The sequence below is a fragment of the Typopeltis vanoorti genome, chromosome 20 (assembly GCF_054136105.1).
Source record: "Typopeltis vanoorti isolate ZY-2024b chromosome 20, IOZ_Tvanoo_1.0, whole genome shotgun sequence".
NCBI classification, from domain to species: domain Eukaryota; kingdom Metazoa; phylum Arthropoda; class Arachnida; order Uropygi; family Thelyphonidae; genus Typopeltis; species Typopeltis vanoorti.
Genome location: NC_143568.1, coordinates 78,891,026 through 78,916,466, shown reverse-complemented (window position 1 = coordinate 78,916,466; position 25,441 = coordinate 78,891,026). Strand labels below are relative to the sequence as shown.

Genomic DNA, 25,441 nt, shown 5'->3' with positions numbered 1-25,441 from the left:
GGAGGTAGCATGATTTTATGAAAGTAGATCTTGCATAAGTGAATTACTCACTTTCATTATTATAATAAGTGACAGTTGAGTGAGATGCATTTTGGTAGGATCGCATGTGAAATTCTGTTACATAAATTGGAGCATATGTATCGGATATGAAGTTGATGATGCAGATCAGAGAATGACTGAACAGACATCAAAGAGTAGTGCACGAGGAAATAGAATTCAGTAGAATACAAATGACTAGCGGTGTTACTGCTGAGCTCAGTACTTGAACCACTTCTATTTAATTTGTACATCAGTGATATTAGAAATGATTTAAGGGGAAATATCCAGCTGTTTGCTAATGACGAAAAACTGAGAAGAGTACTAGTCAATAAAAATGACATAGAAATACTGCAGGATGGGTTAAATAGGCTAGCAGTGTGGGCAAAGGATAACAACTATTAGTATAATATGGCAGTGTAAGGTAATGCACTTTGGGAAGAAGAGATCATGAGCCGCTTACTGCATCGGAAACTGATGGGGACTGGGGATTATTGTGAATCTGAACTGTTTGGGACACCAGATATGTTTTGGCCACCAGTAATCAAGATGTGTTTTGATCGGGGCATTTATAATGGAATCATCACCCTTTTGTCTCTACTGGTTAATGTCCTCCTCAATACTGCATCAGTCTTTTGGTTGGGATAATGATATATATACATACATACATACACAGGTTTAGTAAGGTAGTAATAAATGGAATTGACAGAAGACAGCATTAGCATTGCTCCTTTTTTGTGTTGATTCTTAACCAGTTTTGTTCCAGCTTAAAATTCTTTATAGACGAAGCCCTTTGGTCAGAAAGAACTGGGTTTGATTCCCGTCAGTGACATGGGGATGGCAATGAAAAAATTGTAATTGTATAGTAGCATATTAAACTATACTATCAGTTGCTTCTTTGGTCTTATTTGTATTGTAGAAATTTTCATTTGTAAACATTTTTATTGTGAGGATTCAGGATTTTTTTTTTTTTTCTTGTAGGGAAAAGGTGCTTTACAAGATATAGATCAAATGTCTTTACTGAAGTCTGTTTGTAAACATTGTGCAACTGTGACCACTGTTCGAGATATTGTCCCTGTACTGAGAACAGCATTAAAACTCTCGCAGTCTGGAACGCCAGGTGTGCTATATCACTGGAGTAGTTAAACACATGAATAATTTTAGAATATTATTTTTAACTTCTTTCTTATGAATAGCCACCCAGATGCATTTGTTTGGCATATCTCTTTTGCTGGCCACTTGCTGCTGGTCATAATAGACTGTTTCATGTTATTTTAACATATACAGTAAATATTTTCTAGTTTTGCCAATGTATGTGTACACTTATTTTATTGATTTCTTTGAGCAACTTTTGAAATACATAGTGTTAAAGCTTTGAAATATTACCATACACTTCAAATGTTAAATTTTTGAAAATGTCGAAAAGAGGAATAACTTGTAAACTGAACTCACTAAAAAGTAGGTTCTGTCTATTTTGCTTAAGAAAATTTTTCTAGCAGCTATTAATTTTCATAAAACCCAGATCAGCAAGATAAAGGATTCTGATTTATGCTGTGCAAGGTGATGCATTTCATTGATGTGCTAAACACACTGAGTAGAGGACCTCTGCATCCTCCATTTGAAGGATGCAACAGTTCTGTATCAACTATTAGAAAGTATCTAGGACTGAACTTCAACAGTAGCACATTTGGAGGCTAAAAACTGGTGACATTGCAGATCATAAAATATCACAAAAAACAGAAATTGAACCAAAAAATTGTAAAATCATTTAAGACTTACAATTTATATCATAACTAGTAACATCATTAGGCCTTATACTTATGAAATGGCAGTGTAAGAAGTATAATAACAAAGAAATTGGAATTAGTTAAACAACTAATCAAAAAATATTAATATATCAGTGTTAACAAACAAAGAAGAGAATAAAATATATAGATTGTTTTAGTGATGTAGACACATATCAGAGCTTATAGTGGAGGTGATTGTTTTAATTAATAATAAATTGAAAAATAAATGCAAAAATACTTTTGTAAATGATCAAATTATAGCAGTTAAAAACAAATAGAAGCTACTTAAATACACATACCGGCCACTAAATTAGATCTTTATGCAGATATATGTAAGCGTCACTTAATCAGCATATATGCAAAATACTTGGTCACCCGCATCTCTGTATGTTCTAGGCAACTATTTAAGAATGTTGCTGGTCAGTAATCGTCAGTAGTGTTGATCACAATGGGAAAAACAATGGATCTTTCGGAGTTTGATAAAGGGCTTATTGTGGTGCCTATCTGACTGGAGCCACAATTTTGAAAACCTCAGAACTGACTGCTTTCTCAAAAGATGAGATATCCTGCACGTTTAATGTGGAAAAATAACTTGCCTTACTTGTCTAAGAGGCATAACTGTGGTCCTAAGAGTCTAACAGTCTGTCAGAAATGAGATCTACTTTTCATCAGAAGGCTTGTGGACAAACAGAACTTCCCACGTGCAGCACTTGACCAAAGCATTTAATGAAGATTGTTCCCGACCCATATCACACTGAACTGTGTATAGGGAATTGAAGAGGATCAGTATTGGCAGTTGCAATGCCTATATGGAAGCCACTGATTTCTGTAAAGAACTGGAAAGTTAGTCTACAGTGGTGTCAGGAACACAGCGACTGGAGACTGGAAAAAAAGTTGTGATCTGATGAGTCATGGTACACCTTGTTATGTACTAACAGTAGGCACAGAGTTAGACAGGAGCATATTGAGGCAATGAGCTCAGCTTACCTTGTAAACACAACTCCAAGGTTCTGGAAGTGGTGTCATGGTGTGGGACATGTTCTGTTGGTATGAAATGGGTCCCCTAATATTGCTGAAAGGTCAATTGTACTCTAAGAGAAATATCTGAACATTGTTGCCAGTCAAGTCCATCTTGCAATGTTGACTTTTTATCCAGCATGTGACAGTTGTTTCATGGACAATGGTGCTACTGTCCATCACACAGTGAGCATGACACTAACTCTTCCATCTCCCTGGCCACCACAAAGCCCAGATCTGAATCCCATTGAAGGTATGGAATATGTCAGAAAAATAGATATGAGAGCAGAGTTCTCATTTCAATTTCAATTCTGAGCCAGTTGTAGCACTGTCTGGTGAATACCTGGTATGTAGATGCAATCCAGCACCTTGTGGAATCTATGCCAAACCACGTATGTGCTGCAATTTAATTTGAGCTAAAAGGAGGTCCAATATGGTAGTAAATAAGTTTCTAATTCAGTGGCTTGTATGTATATTATAGAAATCTATGCTCTGAAGAAGATAGAGAAATGAATTATGAGCAGTTTTGAGGACCTACATGATTCGTTAAATAAATGCAATACAGCTGACATGCTGCAAGGAGCTGCTGTTAGGGTGATCCAGATCATTGGAAGCAACATTCAGTGTGTTGACCTTTGTGCAGGACCAATAGATGATAATGCCATACAGCATTGTCTACAGAAGAATGCAACTGGTCTGTTGAGAGGTTTTGCACATAATGATTAAGTTTGTCTTTACAATCTGCAAGGTGAAGAACTTTGCTCTAATACACTATGCTTTTGAGATAACCCCAAAGCCAAAAGTCACATGGGTTAAGGTTTGAAAATATGGCTGTTTCATAGAAAATGAGTGACTAATTACTCTATCCTCTGTGAAATGTTGACACAATAATTGTTAAACTTCATGTCCTATGTGAGGAGGTGCTTCATTATGCATCAACACTGTTATGTTCAGGCATTCTCTTTGCTGTAGTTGTGGGATAACAAAACTTCTCAACATGTCCCAATAACACGTAGCTGACTGTGCAGGTCATAGGTCTGGTTTGATGGATTTCTTCAAAGAAAAATGACTTGATAGCAAACTTGGTGGAAAATCCTATCCATACTGTGACCTTCAACAAATGTAAGGGAGTGTTTATTGTTCCACAAACATGAAAATGCACTTCATCATGCCATAGGATGTTCTGAGTTTATATGGGTAGCATTACAAATGCTTTGCACAAAGTTCTTCATACCATTGTGTATGGAAATATAATTGTCTTGCTATGGCACTTGCACTTAATGACCCTACAGCATTCTCATTTGATTGCTCAATAATTGCAGTTGCAACATCTTCAGTCATTTGTGAAATTTCAGATTTATGACTTCTTCCTGGTTGGGCTGTCAAAATGCTTATCTCTTCAAATTGATGAACCATGCATACAGACTATTTGGTGGTGTTAGGCCTTTAGGATCTGTTACTTGCAAAGTGCAACTGCAACAATTTTCCCATTCCTCTAGAAACACTTCACAAGAATACACATTCAGACAAAATGAAACCCATCACTAAGTAGAATGACTGTAGAGTTAGTTTTGCTTCTTTGTTTATACCTTCTTACAGCTCATATGGTATTCAAAATTCACTTTCTTACTCTCAGTGCTGTATTTTCCCTATTGGTCATTCTTTAGACAATTTTTTTTTTTTTTTTTCCTTTTTTGTCAAAATCTCTTCCCTACAATCTGGTTCAGGTACCCACCAAGTTTGTATTAGTCTACTGATTCTCTCTACAGATTGCTCTGAATAGGGATACTTTAATTTGAAACATCCTGTATATGTTGGAGATCTCAGATTATATTATTATTATTATTAAACAAGACCTCATGGAGTCAAAGACTCATCTAGGAGGTCCTTTTATCTTACACACACATCTCATCATACCGTGTCTTAAACACATTCAAACTACTTGCAGACACCACGCTCTCAGGCAAGGCATTCCAATCACTCACAACTCTGCACGAAAAAAACCTGCCTCTCACTCCCTTACTCACACCCTCCTTATACAGTTTCCAGGGATGACCTCTGGTTCTCCCCTGATCTCCCACTATTCTCTGTAGAACTTCTCCACCATTGATCCTATAACAACCCCTTACCAACTTGTAGGTCTCTATCATATCTCCCCTCTTCCTTCTCTCCACGAGACTCTGCAAATTACATCTTTTCAATCTTTCCTCATACTCAACATTCCAGAGGTCAGAAACTACCTTAGTCAGTCGCCTTTGGACCCTTTCCAACATCTCTTCATCCTTCTGAAAACCCGGTGACCAAATCTGGGCACAATAGTCCAAGTGTGGCCTAATCAAAGCCTTATACATTGGAACAAGTATCTCCCTACTTCTACATGTCAGTGTCCTCCGCATCATTCCCAGAAGTCTTTGTGTTGTCTTCACAATTTTGGCGATGTGTCCCCTAAATTTTAGATCCTTATCCACTATCACCCCCAGATCTCTTATTTGCTCTACTTCCAACAATATATTCTCACCAAGCATAAATTCTGCATCCCATCTTTGTTTTCCAAATTTTAAAACTTTACATTTTGCAACATTGAACTCACATCCCCATTTGCTTGCCCAATCACTCAATTTATTCAAGTCTTCTTGCAAGGCCACAACATCTTCACTACTCTTTATGGTTCGTCCCAACTTTGCATCATCTGCAAACAACTGAATATCTCCATCCAAATCTTTACCAATATCATTAATATATAAGTTAAATAGTAATGGCCCTAAAACAGACCCCTGAGGCACTCCACTAGTGACTTTCCTTTTCCTGGATATTGCACCCCCATACACAACTTGTTGATACCTATCAGATAGCCAGTCTCCAATCCAATGCACTAATCTAATATCCAACCCCATCTGCTCTAGTTTGACTGTCAACTTATCATGAGGTACTCTATCAAAAGCCTATTCATTAGTGAGATCTAACTATCAGAGGCAAATGTACTAACTGGTGTCAGTTGTAAAGGGTACAATATGTTTATGAAGGATGCATCTTGTTCACAGGAGAGGAGGGGATGGGCTACTAATGATACTGGATGATTTGAATCCATTTAGAGTAGAAAGCTATGACTGCAATACTAGTAACAATTTTTCATGTGTCAGTGAGTTTGAAGTCATCTGTACAGCTATATCTTTTTACCTCAGATGATTTCCAATTGGATTTCTTAGAAATTAACTCCAAAAACTGAAATCTTTTTATTTCTTAGGATTGAAGAATAGAATGGAATAGATGAGGTCACTGAAAATTCTAATAAAAATTTTCATTTATCCATTATTTTGAAATAGGTTTATTGAGTACTTTCTTTGCTTGGGGGTGGTGTGTGGAGGATTTATTCACTTTACTATTTATTGATAAATCTCCCCCCCTTTCTTTTTCTTCATAAATCAAGTTTATACAATGACATGCAACTCATTTACTATCAGTAGTAATCCGTTACCACCAATAATTATTAAAACACTGAATCAGATATTTGTCTATAATAAACTTATTTGTATTCATGCCTATTCTTTTCCTCAGATGTACCAGTCATATGCAGATATTCATACATGATTAATGCAGACTGAAATATAGTTATCTATTTCTTTTAGAAATTTAAACATGCAAATAAAATATAGAATTTCTCTTAATGATTGGTTACCTATATATTCTGAAATCAAAACTTTTTGATTTCAGAATAGATAGGTAACCGCCTATGTAGCTTGTGTTTCTTTGTGAAATACACATAACGATTTGTTGCATCCCATCTCCATGGGCAAAGATGAAACAATTTGTTCAGCGCTTGGTGCAAATGTGTTAAAAGGATACTGAATAATAATGATAATAATAATAATAATAAATTATAAAGTAATGATGACTTCCACTCAATGGTTCAGAAATGTGGACTATTAAAAAGAAAGATCAAAGTAAAATACAGGCAGCAGAAATTAGATTTTTTTTTAAGAACAGTTAAATGAGGCACAAAATTAGATTATATAAAAAATGAAGACATTAGAAGTTAGTTATGTATAGTTTAAATATAAAGATCAAGGAATATAGAGAGGAATATATAAATGGAAAGAGCATTTCTCTTCCAAAGGAAGTGGGTAAATGTAGACCAAAGGTGGGGGGGAAAGAGAATAGAAGTTATAAGTGAAGCTAGAACAGGCAAATGCCTAATCCTTTATAAGAAGAATTATATACACAGAACTGTACTATCTGAAAAACAATCATGCCAAAATATGCTAATTACTCGACTTCTTCTGGGTCCATTCAGTTTTGTGATATGGAATTCTGTTTTCTAGAGACATATCTAGGACTAATTCTTAACGAAGTTAACAAGATCAGTAATAACAGAGGACTTTAACTCATTCTAGCAAGACAAAGATCATAGTTCTCAAAGGAAAAACAAACAGAGAAGCTCTTGAGAAACAAGTGTACCTTAATGGAGAAAGAATTGAGGAAGTCAGCAAGTTTGAGTACCTTGGATTCATTATTAATGTGAAGAATTGCTGTTCAGAAGATGTCAGAAAAAGGTTAAGAATGGCTAAAACAGCAGTCAGAGACCTGTCTAAAATCTGGAAGGATGGATCTATCTCCATGGGAACAAAGTTGAGGATTTTAGATGCAGTTGTTTTTCCAACAGCGACTTATGGATGTGAGACTTGGAACCTAAAGAAGTCAGATAGGAAACGGATATCTGCTTTTGAGATGTGGTGTTACAGAAGGCTGTTGAGGATATCATATACTGAAAGGCGTACAAATGAATGGGTGTTAGAAAAGATAAGTAAAACTTTAAGGCTCCTTAAGGATATTGACAGAAGAAAGTTAAAATATTTTGAACACATAGAAAGGATGGAAGAAGGACTTCTTAACCTCAGAACAGTAATAGAAGGTAAAGTTCCTGGAAAAAGAGGTAGGGGTAGACCATCAATGAGATGGATGGATGGCGTGTGTGGAGTGACTGATCTTCAGAGTTGAGGCTGCCAGAAAAGCAAACAGGACTACATGGCGAGGGCTGGTGTGGAACATCACCGAGCATCGGAGTGACCATACGGCATCTGTAGATGCCCAGTGAACATAGAGAGAGAGACATATCACCATTTCCTTTGAAGGATATGGAGCCGACATTAACATCTCCAATTCTGATATCATGTTTAATACAACTTTCTTTCATAATGTGATCCACATAGATAATGAATAACAGAGGGGATAATGTACATCCTTCTCTCACCAGATTTAACGTTAAACCATTTTCCTGTACTTCCTTCAATTCTAACCGCCTACTTGCAACTCAAATAAAGACAAAGTATTGCTTGATATAATGCCCCATTGACACCATATAACTGTAGTGTATTGAATAGATTCTCTCTTGGCACCTTGTCGTATGCCTTTTCCAGATCGACAAAACTTAAATACAGATCTTTGTTATATTCCCATGTTTTCTCAACTATTTGTCGTAAAGTGAAAATCTAATCCTGACAGCCTCTATGTGGCCTGAATCCAGGTTTTTTTCCACAATTCTTCTCAACAGTTTCTCAAGTATACTGGCGTAAATCTTGCCCAGAACACTCAGTAGGGAAATATCTCTGTAATTCTCGCATTGTTTTATTTCCCTTTTTATATATGGGCACTATTAGAGCTCTACTCCAATCATCAGGAATCCGTTCCTCTGTCCAGACCTTCTGAACTATGCACTGTAAGACTTCTATACCACCATACGTCAGCATTTCTAGTCGAATATCATCTACTCCTGCTTCCTTTCCACATTTCATCCTTTGATGGCTTTTTCTACTTCAAGTATGAATATGTATTCCTGACTGTATGCCTGTTGAGTGTTTTTTACCACTACTGCTTGTTTCATTTAGCAATTGTTCGAAGTAAGAACTCTATACTTCAAGGGTATCTTTTTCTCCCGTTTTCATGTCACCTTTATCATCTCTAATTCCTTTTACAGCACTCTTTCCTCCATTTCTAAGCTTCTTCAACAACTTGCAGAATATCTTACCACCTTATTGATATTTATTTTTTATGTTCTTTTCAAACTCCTCCCATGACTTTTGTTTAGCTAGTTTTACACAGTATTTTGCTTTCTTACATTTGTCTCTGTATTCTCTAAGAGCACAAGCTGACTTATTTGCCAGAAACTTTTGATATGCTTTCTTCTTTTCTTTCACTGCCTCTTTAACTTCTTGGAGTTCTGATTTTTCTATCCTTGCAGACAACCTCACCACATGCCTCTCTGGATGAATCAGTCAGGGTTTCTTCAAGGTTTGGTTCCTGTTCTCAAACTCTTTAATTTTTTCTTCAATAATCTTTGTGTATTTTAGTCTACAGTTCACATCTGAGAGCTCCTCAACTTTTATTCGCTTTTAAACTTTCTTACATGTCATTCTTTTCAATATGAAATTCAATTTTATCCTGCTCAAGACTAAATAGTGATCGCTTCCAATTTCAAATCCTCTGTACATTCTGGTGTCTTGCCCAGGGAGAAAACATCACTATCAACAATAACATAGTCAATGAGACTTTTCTTATTCCTTGACTTATCTTTCCATGTGAATTTGTGCACATTTTTATGTTGGAACATGGTGTTAGTAATAACTAGTCCATGTCCTGAGCAGAAATCCAACAGGTATTTACCATTATTATTAGCTTTGCTCTTTTCTCCAAATTTTCCCCAAATATTTTTGTATGTCTGACAATCACTTCCTACTCTGCTATTTAGATCCCCAAGAAGGACCATCTTTTTTTTTGTGTCAGTAGCTTTCTCTAGAGCCTCAAAAAAATCCTCCACTTCTACCTTAGTAGAGCCTTCTGTGGGACCATAAGCACAAATAAGTCTCATTGTCCAGTTCCCCATTCTCATATTTGCCCACATCACTCTACTTGAGACTGCCTGCCATTCAAGAAGATTAGCCTCGTATTTAGTGTTGAATACTATGGCTACTCCTTCTTTTCCTTGATTGTCATTGCTTGAATGTAACATTTTGTATTTATTGCTCAGAAAGATCTCCCAAGTTTTTGTCTTTTTTGTTTCAGTCACCCCTATTATGTTGATCTGGTACTTATCTAATTCCTCAGCTAGCTCCATTTCTTTGCCATTCAGGCTTCTTATGTTGATAGTACCGATCTTTAACTCTGGTGATGTTGAGTTGGGGTGTGCTTTCAGATTTATTCCAGTAGCTGACATTTCGCTGTTCGCTTTGGTTCCCTGGCGAAAACAGCGTGGGGGGGAAGACTTGTTTAACCGGGCGACGCCCCAGCCGGCATGAAATTTTGTCACATTGTACCATCATTTTGTATATTGGTTTAAGCCAATAAGAATACAATTTGGTAGGCTAAATCCCAAGTTGCCAGCCCATCCTCTTTCGTTCAGTATCCAGGTAGATACCCAACAGGGTGCACCATTAAGTCAGAAGCCCTGGGTGGTTCTCTGCATTCTTTTAAAGGCTATTTGGAGGTCTCCTCTCAGTTATACAGCTTTGACCTTTATGCACCCCCTTAACTTTTACTTTTATACATATATATTATTCACTAGGTTAAATCTGACCAATTATGTATTACCATGGGCCTTGATATTGTATATTTGTATCACCCTGCTGTAATTTTTTTGATATGTGAATACCATAATGCTAAACTTAAATTTTATGCATGAATACTCTATAATAATTCCTTTCTGACTCTCTATTAGTATAATAATGTTTGTTGTAATCTTACTAGATGTAGACACTGCTTTCCTTAACTTGTTTTGTATATACATATGTTAACCTATAGTTATCTATTTATGTACTGCTGAAAACCTCTGTAGTAATTTTGTTTATATGTAGATACTGCATCACTTAACCTGCATCTTATTTACTACTTTATTTTTTGAATAATCATGTAGTGCTGTAGGACATCTTACCTATTTGTGTACTTTCTAGTAATTCTGTTTATATGTATTGCTAAATTCTGTTTATACTGCATTGCTAAATTTAATTTTCATCCATGCATATTGTATAATAATCCCTATTTTTGTACTGCTATAAAGGCATCTATTATAATTTTACATATATGTAGATACTGCATTCCTTGGCTTAGTTTCATATATTATTTATTATCTTATATTGTTAACTATTTTTGCACTACTGTAATAACCTCTGACCTTGTGTGTGTTGCTGTGCCCGCTGCAGCAGTTCTGTTTACCTAGAGATGCTGCTTTGTGAAACTATATTCTTGTACAGACATATTGTTTACAATTTTCTGTAAATGCTAATGTTGTAACCTTTAGTATGGCACAGTATGACCTTTGTAGTTTTTGTAACAAATAAACTATAAACCAAACTAATCCTCCAGTATAACTGCCAAGTGAGTATGAAACATCCTGTCTATGGATCTCATTTTAAAACCTTAAATTTAGTTGCATTAAACTGAAATTCCCTTTTGTTTGCCCACCTTTAGCTTATTCAAATCCTCTTGAAGAGCAAACACTACTATTAATAACCCTCCCAAGAATCACATCATTTGCAGACAGCTGAACATCTCCCTGTGAATTCTATGACAATATTAGATTGAACAGTAATGGTCTCAGTACTGAACCCTGTGTGGAACTCCACTTGAAACCTTCCTACTCCCTGATGCTGCTCCCCCCATATATACAACTCTTGGATATCTGTCAGAGAGCTAATCCCCAATCCACTAACCCAGTGTTTCTCAAAGTGTGGTACGCATACCCCAGAGGGGGGATACGTGAAAGGTCCCCAAGGGGTATGTGGCAATTTTCGGCTATGCATCATTAATGCATGGAATAAAATTTAATGTATCCGTGAAGTTCGAGATCGTGAAACGTTCCTATTGTATCACTGAATAAGGTACAGAGACATCTGCAGGCTGTGTAATATATTTCTCAACAAACAGTGCAATTAGAGACAACTGGGATAAAAATTGCACTAACTAATGAATCGCATATCCCCTCCCACATAAAATGCTGTATAGTAGACTCAAGCGAAACCATATGTTGCACCGGCAACATATGGTTTTGTTTGAGTGAACGTGTTAAAACTAAGAAATATATAGTGAATGTGTTCCAGATATTATATAAGGAATTTGGTTGAAGAGAATTAGCATTTCAACTCAACTGTCGGCTGGTCTTTGTCATTTAGTAGCATGATCTTTTGTTAATACCACACCAATCATATGAACGTTATCATAGTTGCTTTATCTCTACTGGCTTACCATTGCTGTCTGTTTCAAGTTCTGCTTTCACTAGCCATTTGTAGAAGGACTGTTTGTTAAATAAGGTAATTTTTTTAGATTTCAAATTGTTAAGTATGGATCATTGGTTAAAGAAGGGATTTTTAAAATGCACAAAAGAGAGGAACATAGATACAAGTAGCTGTCAGTAACAAGAAAATGTTGATATTGTATCTGGATCAAGTGAAATTGATAAGGGTGTGTCGTTTGACATCTGTAAAGAACCAACTAGGAAGATGATGAGAAAACTTCATAAGTACAATATAAATTACTTCAAATGTGGATTTTCATGGACGGGAAATGAAGAGGAACCTATTCCATTATGTGTAATTTGTGGTGAAACTTCAAAAAATGAAAACATGAAACCATCTAATTTAAATCGGCATTTTGAATTGAAACATAATGAACACAAGGACAAACCTGTCAAATTTTTTCAAAATAAACTAAAAATTTAAAACAATCTCAAAAAGTGATGTTGATAGTTTCAGGAGGTGAAAATACTTCATGAAGTATGTTCACTTCATGAAGGAAGTGACTTCCTTTTATATTGCCAACCCTTCCCAGAACATACAACAGGAGAAGAAATATTTAACAGTATAAATACCTTTATGCATCAAAACAAGCTTGATTGGAAAAGTTGTGTTGGAATAAACACGGATGGAGCGAAATCATGGTCGGATCTAAAAAAGGGCTTGTTTCAAGGATTCAAGCTGTTGCACCAAATGCAAAGTCGACACACTGCTGCATACACAGGGAGGCTTTAGCTACACATATGATGTCTACAGACCTAAGAAAAGTTCTTGATGAGGCTGTAAAAATCGTAAATTATGTTAAAGGCTGCTCTCTAAATGCCGGACTTTTCTCTCAACTTTGCAAAGAAATGGGAAGCAACTATACACAACCGCTTTTCCATACCGATGTTCGTTGGCTTTTTCGTGGAAAAGTCCTTACTCGTTTATTTGAACTTCGGAATGAACTACAAGGTTTTCTTGATGAAAAGTTTGAATTGAAAATGCATTTACATAATTGGAAATGGCTCAGTCAATTAGCATACCTGGCAGATATATTTACTGTATTAAATAGTCTTAATTTATCTTTACACGGCAAGGAAATTTCTATATTTCATGTCCAAGATAAAGTGAACGCCATGTTGGCAAAAATGAAGTTATGGCAAAAGCAGGTTGGTAATGGAGAATTTGACACATTTTTTTCTCTTCATGAATTGCTCACAAGTTCAAGTGAACAAATTGATGATGATGTAAAAGTTACTGTCATGCAGCATTTACAAAGCTTACAAATGAATCTAGAAAAGTATTTCCCTGAATTGGACATTAATATTGAGTGGATAAGATACCCTTTCAATATAAACAAATTTATGGCAAAAGGGCTATTGTCAATAGAAGAAGAACAACTTTTAGAACTAGCTTCTGATGGTTTCCTAAAAAAAATAACTATAGTGAGAATACGTTATCACCATTTTGGCTACAAATACAGAATGAATTTCCTGAATTAACAGATAAAGCTCTAAGGTTAATTTTTCTATTTCTAAGTTCATATCTGCGCGAATTTGGATTTCCCTTGTAGATATTAAGACGAAGAAGAGGAATCACATTATAGATGTTGAACTGCATCTGAGATTGAAATTAACAACTATAGAGCCAAATTTTGCTGAAATTTTATTTAACCATAAGCAATTTCACTCCTCTCATTGATGATAAATTATTTCAAGTAAGAAAAAATTTATAGTATCTTTATAAAGTTTGTTCTATTAAAAATAAATCATATTTTTTGTTTACGTGTACATCTAAATTCAAATAAAATAGACATTTACAACGAAATATATTTTATTTATTTATTTATTATTATTATTTTGATAAGGGTACTTGGTAATAACGAAAATTTAAGAAGGGGTACGTGGATGTCTGTAATTTGAGAAACACTGCACTAACCTGATATCCAAACCCTTATATGGCAACATAAAAAAATCAACTTGTCATATGGCACCCTTTAAAATCCTTTGAAAAATCCAAAAGAATGATAGCATATGCCTTGCCCTCATCCATTTCTGTTGTTACTCTATTGTAAAAGGTTACCAGATTACTAAAACAAGAGGACCCCTTAACAAATCTGTGCTGGCCTGCATAAATGATATTACCCTCATCTATCCAATTCTGTATATGAGATCTTACTAATTTCTCCAAAATCTTAACTACAGAAGAAATACAAACAGGCCTATAGTTTGATATCACCATTCTTATGCAACAGTACTATCTTGCCCTCCTTCCACTCTCCAGGAACTTGTCCCATTGCAAGACTTTCATTAAACAGCCAAATTCATAGCACAGTCAATTCCACAGTACATTCCCTTAAAACATATGGTGGAATTCCATCTAGTTCCTTTCTCCTGCCTTACTGACATTTAGTGTACTCAGTATTTGAAATACATAATCTTCATTCACTTCTAACATTTCTGTTGTTACTCTAAAAAGGTTACCAGATTACTAAAACAAGGGTGTCCCTTAACAAATCTATGCTGGCCTGCATAAATGATATTACGCTCATCTACCCAATCTTCCATAATCTCTTTTTACTACAATTCCACTTTTATTTCTCTTGTCATCCATTTGACTTCAAATTACTTTATCTTCTTCACTCAAGGTATATAGTCTGCCATTGCTGTCAACAGTTTTTCTTAAGTATATCCACTAATGACTCATCTTCAAATTTTTTCTTCCATTGTACTGCTGCAAACTGGTTTCCAAGTCCGTGATAGTCATCTGACTTATGACTCCACGTAAATACTTTGTTTTGATACCTCTACATGCCTATTCATCCTTCAAGGCTACATAGTCACTCTCACTAGCAGTGGGCAAGTAGGACATCTTCATCCTCCAAGGCAGGACTACATGGCACTCCATCCTGAGAGGCACGATTCATCTCTTATCATGAGTAACACTCCAGCAGCATTTACCTTCCCTGTCCTTGCAAAATATGTTATAACCCTTTGATTTCTGTCCTGTTAGACCAACCACTTCATCAGTTAGCAAAGTTTCACTGATACCAACAACCTTTGAAGATACTGAGTCAATCAGTACCATGAACTTATTCCCTTTATTTCTTATGCTCCTAATATTTGTAAACAGAAAGGTCAAAGCTGTATAACTGAGAGGAGACCTCCACATAGCCTTTAAAGGAATGCGGAGAACCGACCAGGGCTTCAGACCTAATGTCCAATCCTCACCTTCTCGTGGTGCACCCTGTTGGGTATCTATCTGGATACTGAACAAACGAGGATGGGCTGGCAATTTGGGATTTAGCCGACCAAATTGTATTCTTATTGGTTTAAACCAAAATACAAAATGATGGTACAACATGACAAAATTTCAAGCCGGCTGGGGCGTCGCCTGGTTAAACATGGCCTAAGCTGTTTTTGCCGGGGAACCAGGGCAAACAGCGAAATGTCAGCTACTGGAACAAATCTGAAAACACACCCCAACTCAACATCACCAGAGTTAAAGATCGGTACTATCAACATAAGAAGCCTGATTGGCAAAGAAATGGAGCTAGCTGAGGAATTAGATAAGTACCAGATCGACATAATAGGAGTGACCGAAACAAAAAAGACAAAAACTGGCGAGATCTTTCTGAGCAATAAATACAAAATGTTATATTCAGGCAATGACAATCAGGGAAAAGGAGTAGCCATGGTATTCAACACAAAATACGAGGCTAATCTTCTTGAATGGCAGGCAGTTTCAAGTAGATTGATGTCAGCAAATATGAGAATAGGGAATTGGACAATGAGACTTATTTGTGCTTATGGTCCCACAGAAGGTTCTACTAAGGTAGAAGTAGAGGTATTTTTTCAGGCTTTAGAAAAAGCAACTGACACAATGAAAAAGGAAAAGTTGGTCCTTGTTTAGGATCTAAATAGCAGAGTAGGAAATAATTGTCAGACATAAAAAAATATTTTGAGAAAATTTGGAGAAAAGACCAAAGTTAATAATAATGGCAAATATCTGTTGGATTTCTGCTCAGGACATGGACTGGTTATTACTAACACCATGTTCCTTTTCTAAATCACTTAGGGAATTGAAACAACGTAGATCCGAATATAAATTAAATTATACTTTAATAAATATTTCCGATATTTCGGCAATGTCACATTGCCATTATCAAAAGGAACTTACAAAAAGGCAGGTGCACACAGGCACTAACAATACAGTAACTGAGAATGAAGATATGAAGCTATCATTCTCCTAGAAGTCCTGATGGTGCCCTCTGCCTGGCTAAGTAGACCTTCTTGGCTGTTGGGCTGAAGGTCTACCCAACAGCCTTGCAATTTGCCTCCCAAATTTGGGGCAGTCGCATACAACCAAATTTGTTGAGGTTTGGAGAGTTTCTTAGGGCAGAGGCTGATTCCATAAATAATCTTTCGAATTTATATTTGCTCCGGTGTATTACTGTTGCTTTCTTCCACCGTATTCTGTGGCGAGTATCCAGAGCATGGTCTGCAAGACCAGAATGGCTATACTTGTAAGTTCCTTTTGAAAATGGCAATGTGACATTGCCGAAATATCGGAAATATTTATTAAAGTATAATTTAATTTATATTCGGATCTACGTTGTTTCAATTCCCTAAGTGATTTAGAAATGCATAACCAACGTATAAGACTGTCTACGAGAATTAACACCATGTTCCAACATAAAAATGTGCACCAATTCACATGGACAGATGAGGCAAGGAATAAGAAAAGTGTCATTGACAATGTTATTGTTGATAGTGATGTTTTCTCCCTGGTGCAGGACATCAGAGTGTACAGAGGATTTGAAATTGGAAGGGATCACTATTTAGTCTTGAACAGGATAAAATTGAATTTCATATTGAAAAGAATGACATGTAAAAAAGTTTTAAAGCGCATAAAAGTTGAGCAGCTTTCAGATGTGAACTGTAGACTAAAATACACAAAGATTATTGAAAAAAAAATGAAAAAGTTTGAGAATAGGAACCAAACCTTGAAGAAACCCTTACTAATTCAGCCAGAGAGAGGCATGTGGTGAAGTTGTCTACAAGAATAGAAAAATTACAACTCCATGGTGGACACAGGAAGTTAAAGAGGCAGTGAAGGAAAAGAAGAAAACATATCAAAAGTTCCTGGCAAATAAGTCAGCTTTTGCTCTTAGAGAATACAGAGAGAATTATAATAAAGCTAAACGCTGTGTAAAACTAGCTAAACAAAAGTCATGGGAGGAGTTTGGCAAGAACATAGAAAATAAATATCAAAAAGGTGGCAAAATATTTTGAAGGTTGTTGAAGAAGCTTAGGAATGGAGGAAAGAGCTGTAAAAGGAGTTAGAGATGATAAAGGTGACATGAAGGTGGAAGAAAAAGATATCCTTGAAGTATGGAGTAATTACCTCGAAAAATTGCTAAATGAAACAAGCAGTGATAGCATATAATAAATTCAGTTTAATCCTTTATCCAAGTGTGAGCAAACAAAGTTTGCACCTGAAAGTATCTTCAGGACTGGGGTAAGGTGGTACAACACCAGGCAATTTGTTGCAAAGGTGGAGCAAGCTAACATCACTCCTATCTCAGTATCTCCCATAATGAAAAACACATCTCCTTGCGGATATGTATAATGTTATGCATTAAGGAAAGGACCACTACCCAGACTAGTTTAGACTTTTATTGAGGTCTCTTCAGTGGGAGCCAGCCCCAAGTGGAGATACCAGACAGAAGCATTAGCAAGGTCATCTCTACCTATAGGAGTTGCCAAACGGTGTGCCACCTTTTTATTAAATTACTCTGGATTTAGAGAAAGATGGTGAAAGTTTATTTTTCACTTTGGTTAGTCTATAATATATTTAGTTTAATCCTTTATCCAAGTGTGAGCAAACAAAGTTTGCACCTGAAAGTATCTTCAGGACTGGGGTAAGGTGGTACAACACTGGGCAACTAGTTGCAAAGGTGGAGCAAGATTAAACTAAATTTATTATAGTCTAACCAAGTTAAAAATAAACTTTCAACATCTTTCTCTAAATCCATTGTAATTTAATAAAAAGGTGGCACACCGTTTGGCAACTCCTATAGGTAGAGATGACCTTGCTAATGCTTCTGCTTGGTATCTCCACTTGGGGCTGGCTCCCACTGAAGAGACCTTAATAAAAGTCTAAACTAGTCTGGGTAGTGGTCCTTTCCTTAATGCATAACATTATACATATCCGCAAGGAGATGTGTTTTTCATTATGGGAGATACTGAGATAGGAGTGATGTTAGCTTGCTCCACCTTTGCAACGAGTTGTCCGGTGTTGTACCACCTTACCCCAGTCTTGAAGATACTTTCAGGTGCAAACTTTGGTTGCTCACACTTGGATAAAGGATTAAACTAAATTTATTATAGTCTAACCAAGTGAAAAATAAACTTTCAACATCAAAAAGCAGTGATAGCAAGTGGTAAAAAAACACTCAACAGGCATACAGTCAGGAATTCATATCCATACTTGAAGTAGAAAAAGCCATCAAAGGCTTGAAATGTGGAAAGGCAGCAGGAGTAGATGACATTTGACCAGAAATGCTGAAGTATGGTGGTATAAAAGTCTTATAGCGGCTTCACTGCATAGTTCAGAATGCCTGGACAGAGGGCAGAATTCCAGATGATTGGAGTAGTATATAAAAAGGGAAATAAAACTGAATGTGAGAATTTCAGAGGTATTTCCCTACTGAGTGTTCCTGGTAAGGTTTATGCAAGTATACTTGAGAAACGGTTAAGAAGGATTGTAGTAGGAAAGCTTGGTGAAGAACAGGCTGGATTCAGGCCAAACAGAGGCTGTCAGGATCAGATCTTCACTTTATGACAAATAGTCAAGAAAGCATGGGAATATAACAAAGTTTTGTATTTAAGTTTTGTCAATTTCGAAAAGGCATATGACAAGGTGCCAAGAGAGAAGCTATTCAATACGCTACAGTTATATGGTGTCAATGGAGCATTATATCAAGCAATACTTAATCTTTGAGTTGTAAGTCAGCAGTTAGAATTGAAGGAAGTAAAGGAAGATGGTTTAACGTTAAATCTGGTGTGAGACAAGGATGTACATTACCCCCTCTGTTATTCATTATCTGTATGGATCACATTATGAAGGAAAGTGGTATTAAACATGATATCAAAATTGGAGATGTTAATGTCAGCTCTTTGCTTTATGCGGACGATGTTATCCTTCTAAATAAATCTGCTACAAGTCTGCAAGATTCTCTGACTAAATTGAATAACTGTTGTAATAGATATGGTATGAAGGTCAGCAATAAAAAGACAAAGACAATGAAAATAAGCAGAATCGTTGAAAATGTCAACTGTTGTGAATGGAGAACCTGCGGAACAAGTAAAACATTTCAGCTACTTAGACATGATTTTTAGTGATGATGGTAAATTAAATATAGAAATAAACAGAATCAACAAAGCTGGTATGGTAGGAAGTCAATTGAATAAATTCATATGGAATAAGAGAGAAATTAGTCTGAACACTAAATTAGCTGTATGCAAGACAGTGTTCAAATCAGTTTTAACTTATGGATCTCAGCGCTGGGTCAGAAATAAAACACTTGATCAAAGACTGCAGATATGAGAGTCCTGAGAAAGATTAGAGGTGTGAACAGATGGCATCAGTGGCAATATCATATTAAAAACGAGGATATTAGGAAAGAACTTGACATTGTGAGCATCCAGGAATGCGTTTGCAGAGCTAATCTCAGTTGGTATGGTCACTTAAACAGAATGGGAGAGGAAAGATTAGCAAAACAAGTGTTCTCTTCTAGGTTGGCAGGAAAACGATCCAGAGGAAGACCAAGATATAGGTGGATTGATACGGTACAAAGTGCCTTAGACGATAGAAATATAAGATCTGATAATGTCAGTCTTGACAAGTAACAGACTGATTTGGAGGAAAATTGTAGATAGGAAGTTAGTAATGATGTAAATTTTTCATGTAGTACTATGGTATCCTGTACATCCCTTGAAGGTACTTGGCAGGAATTTGATGATGAAAAAATCCAATCTTGCTAGTATTCTTATAGCCATTATTACTCCCTTTACTTCACCTGGCTATAAAGATTATTCTACCCTCCCCATTTTTATTATGTATGTTCTTAGAGAGTCAAGAACCCATTGAAGGAGAATCTCTTTCTAGGTTTTTACAGTACCTTTCATATCTTTCTTTTAAAAACATTCACCAAAGATGCATTCACAACATCAACTGGTAGCTCATTCCAGATGCTTATCACATGCCAAGAGAAAAACCTGGACCTCGTATACTTCCTAAGTATACCTTTGCTTAGTTCATAGGGATGACAAGTTCTTACCTCTGCATTGTATGAGCTTTAAAATATGTCAGTAGTATGTATGCTATAAGATCATCCTTATGAACTTCTCTTTCTTTCATATATCCTGTCTTCCACCTATTCAACTTCTGAAACTATATTTCCTCAATCTGTCCTCACTAATCTCAGGTTTCTATAAGCAGATTTTATCTTAGTTACATACTGTTTTGTCGTTTTTAGTTGTTTCAAATAAATACCTTGAGATCTTATTTCTTCAGATCTTGAGATCAGAAGAAATGAGATCTCAAGTGACCATATCTGAGTGTAGTAGACACTTTTGGCTTATCTAAGTCTTGTGCTCTTTTTTTTTGGAGAGAATCTTCTTATTTCTACAGGTTAGTGTTCACCTCACTATTGTAATTATCTCCTGTGATGACTACCTTAGCAATGTTGCTCCTAAACATCAACTGCCTTACCATCGTCCTTACTACAGGTCTCCAGTTTCATCGATTGTAGGCAATTTCCGTTGATTAATACTCTGTCTGGAAATGTCCTCAATTCAAAATACATAACTTTGCACTTAGCTACATTGAATTAGTTCTGCTGCCTTTTTTTTTTCATATTTTTAATATAGTTTTAACTGTATTTAATCAAATGCTTTGCTTAGCTATAAAGCATATGTATTGTAATCTACCAGTTGATTTTCCTTGGCAACAAAGTTTTCAGTGGTCCAAGTTATTTTAATTGTGGTACAGATCAGAATAGGAATCTACTTAATGTTGAAATGGAGTAGGAACAGTAAAATCAGGAAGTAATGGTTATCAGACATATTCTCATGTAGAGAATATCATACATATTCTCTACATGAAAATATGTCTGTGATTGTGCTTACAACCAACCCATTGAGATTTTCTAAATTACAACACCATGGCCATTCTGAAACTTTTAGCCAACTCAGCTTCCTGTGCTAAATACATATTAGCAAACAGCAAGAAAAAAATACTTATTTGTAAAAATACTAATATGTTTTAGCTTGTAGTGGAGACCACCTAGCATACTCTAATGCATGCCATCATCGAAAAGAAGAGGGGAAAAAAATCTAAAAAATCAAGACTGGGCTGATCTCATATTGGGAAGTAGAGAGGATGCTCACAGTAATTCAATTGGAAAGTCCCCTCTTCTTCCTGGAAAGGTGATATTGTAATGAAAAATAGGAAAAAAGTGCACAAACTAATTATCTTTCCCTAGTTTGTATCTCTTTATACCACTGGATTGCTACAGTCACTTGATTTTCTTTAGAGCAGTTGAAAGAATCCATTCATTATAGAATCACTTGTAATATGATTTCAACTAATTCCTAGGAAGGGAAAAAAAACTGCCTGAAAGTGTTATAGGATTTGGGATGTCTTTGTATCCACAGGAGAGAAAGAATAACAAATATGAGTTATCACAGAGGACACACACATTGTAGACTTGTATTTTTCTTGAGGAAGAGGATGGATACTGGCTGATCATTCCCATACTTGTCCAGATGAAATGAAAAACACAAGTCTACAATGTGTGTGGACAAAGGTTAGCAGACTCTTGGAGACTGAATAAATTTACAATGTCAAAAAAACAGCTAAATTCTTAGTGATACAGATGTCATGAAAATATTAATGTTATCAAAGTCCTTTCGCTGAAACAAACCTGTCTGTTTCTGTCTGAACCATCTAACATTTACCATTTGGCATAAAAGAGAGTAAACCGACTCGCTTTAATCTAACAGACTTTAATTCCATTAGTTTTTGCTATATGAATATTTCTATATACAATTCTATTCATATACTACTTGGAAAGAAGTCATTGGACACCATAGTGTGACAAACAGCTAAGGCATCCAATTTAATAAGATTGCTTGATTTGGTAATGGCAGCAGAAGATACCCATGGACACATTGCCTCCAACTCTGTGATGGTGTAGCAATCCTACTTTCCACATGCATATGATAGCAATCAATGGGAATTTTGGGCCATTCTTCCTGTAGGCATGTAATGAGATCTTGGATTGTTGTGGTGCAGATGTCCCTTGACCTCACCCAGTGCTCCAGTTCATCCCACGTATGTTCAGTAGGGTTGAGATCAGGGCTCTATGGAGGCCACTCAAGTGTGGTGATGTACACGTCCACAAACCACACAATTACAGCAGCAGCCTTATGACATGGTACATTGTTTTGCTGATAGAGACATGGAGTGGTCATAGAGTGGTCATTTTCAGAAACATCACATTGCATTGCATCATCCAGAATGTTCAGATGCTTCTTGGAGTTCAGTATTTGTGGCAACAGAAATAGAGATCTGAAGCCAAACCAGAAAAAACAGGACCATACCATCACACTGCCACCTCCGAATTTCATAGTTGTTGTTACATATTTTGGTAAAAGATGTTTATCAGGCATCCACCACACCCACACCTGTCCATCTGCTTGTTAGAGGGTGTAGTGTGATTCGTCACTCCGCAACACAGCTTTCCAAGCTTCTACATCTGACTGTATATGCTCTTTGCACCACTGAAGACTATTCTGCATGTTGATTTGTGTAATGTGGAGCTTGCAAATTGCAGTCCTACCATTGAAACCCATGTTGTGGCTATCAGTTCTGAATGTTTTTGTGCAGATTCATGTTCCAGTCAATGCCCAGTGATCTGCATTCAACATGTTGGTTAATGAAGGGTGGTTTTATTATCTTCATAGCACCCTACAGTCAATTCTGGTGAGTATGGTGGGTCATCCACTGCGGGTAGCATTTGCAGTTGACTCCCTATGCTTCCATCTCAGTATGATATTACTGATTGATCTGGGATGGCCCAATTTGTCAACAATTTGCCAAACAGATAGGCCTGTAACATGGCATCTTAATTCCGATGTTAGTTCCCTTCTTGCAGCCATTTCACTCAAACACGGTTGCACTGACTTCAGGAAATGATATTTCTCTAATTTATATGGGCTACAAACATGACTTGTTACATGACATGATGCATTTTGCCCATGGGGTGTTCGTTGACTTCTTTCCAAACAGTGTACATGAATAACTGATGATAATTTTTATGCTATGTACTTCCTTTCTTTATGTTTATAATTTCTTCTATGCAGCATATGTTTATTTAAAAGGCCTCCCTCTTTTATTATATGATTGACTGATAACATAATATTTTCTTCAGGTCCAGTTTTTGTGGAACTTCCAATTGATGTTTTATATCCATATCACCTGGTTAAAAGAGAAATTGGATTAAAAGGAGAAAGTAGAACTCTGATCCAGAAATTTGTAAATTGGTATGAATTTAGATTTTGAGCATTGTATTTAAAATTATTTCTGTCACATTCTTAAATGTAAGAAGTTTCTTTAGCTAAATAGCTGAACTTATATGACATGCGAGGAAAACTACTAATGATCTCATAATTCTCTACCAGTAACTCTTGTACAGACTCTTTAGTTAGCATCTTTTTTTTTTGCTTCCTCTTTAATGCCATCTTGTACCAAAAGCTCTACTAGTGCAAGGTTACTTTGGGAAAATACACATTTAACAATAGAAATTATGTGCAGAAACACAAGATTTCTACTTCCATTAACATTAATCTGTTAGTGCTTCTAGATCTTGCTATCAGCTTAAGCATGGAAAGAAAATGCACATTTTAATTAAGGTGGTACATGTGATTTTCAAAAACTTATGCTAGAAGGTGTTTGTTGTTTCTGAGTACATAAGTAAAAGGAATAGGAAGATATTACATTGCATCTCCAAGGCCACTCTAAACTACTCCAATATCTACAACTACAGTTTACCATTACCCACTGCATAGTGGGTAATGGTAAACTCTCCAGCCAAAAAGGCTGCAGGTTCGAATCCTGCCATGGGCATGGATGTTTGTGATTGTTTGTGAAAATACTACTAGTGGTGGTGGTAGGTAGTAGATGGCGTCGGTGGAGACAGAGAGTTGTAGTGTAGGTGTCCTCCCTTGATGAGTCTTTGGACACTCTGGAGGTGTCACGTAATAATAATATTCTCTGGTTGTGATTAGCCTGTTTTGCAGTAGTTTCTGGGAGAAAAGCACACTACTTCTGTATGAGATCAGATAATTTACCTTTGAAATATATAAAGATTTCTCTTATGATGAGAATCAAACGTTTTTTTTAATATAGATACTCATACCCTGTTCCAACTTCCACTACAGAGGTTGTTAGTCAGAGGCACTGTTGATTCTCTTGCATTCAACACCGTTGTAGATATCCCATCCGGTTTTATTGCCATGTTCATAATCTGCTCTTATAATAACTTTAATATCCTCAGTTGCTGTCTCTCCCTTGCCCCCCCCCCCATTTAGTCCAAAGTCCAGCATCCTGACAGCTAATGGATTTGCCTGGATTGTATACTTTATGATAGTGATAACACTTTCCTATGTTCTGCATGCATTCAAATTATTCTTCCATGACCATGTTTTCTTTTACTTGCTAAATAATGAAAAAATTCTTTTGAATTTCCTTTTGATTATAAGGCTAATTTCTTTTCATAGCCCAGTTTTGCTTTCCTTGCCATGGCTGTCATTCTCCTGGCCTACGTTTTATACTGCTCCTGAGCCTAGTCCACTTAATTATTACTGTAAAGTTTTTTTCTTACGTGAGCTAGGATATAAATTCTAATTAAAATAGAAATGAGAAGTTTGAAAAGAAAACATTTTAAGACAAATTCAGAATTAACTATTCATAATAAAGAAAGATAGTTAAAAACTTTAATTTGTTAATCCATTAAAGTTAATAAATCTGTGTATTAATAGCCTATTATTTCCAACTGCAACATTATGAATAAAACATGAAATATTTATACTTTCAGCATCTTTATTATACCCCTTAACAATACTGGTGCCATTGTCTCACACCATTGCATGAAATGTGTGTATCCCACATTTGTAATATAGTAAAATCTTTTCTTTAATCATTTCACTTATGTGACTCGCAAAAAAAAAATGCTGATAACTAACACTGGGTTTGTTGGTTGTAAAGATTTGA

General features: G+C 36.0%; 1 protein-coding gene across 2 annotated transcripts in view; it reads left to right on the top strand.

Moving 5' to 3' along the window:
• Nucleotides 1-25,441, top strand: part of LOC150095588 (2-hydroxyacyl-CoA lyase 2-like) — a 248,277-nt gene that overhangs the window by 80,129 nt on the left and 142,707 nt on the right. For both annotated transcript variants that reach the window (XM_090410082.1, XM_090410081.1), the window contains exons 6-7: nt 1,018-1,156; nt 23,601-23,712. In XM_090410082.1, the coding sequence (XP_090266208.1) occupies nt 1,018-1,156; nt 23,601-23,712 (251 nt within the window). The remainder of the gene's footprint in view (nt 1-1,017; nt 1,157-23,600; nt 23,713-25,441) is intronic.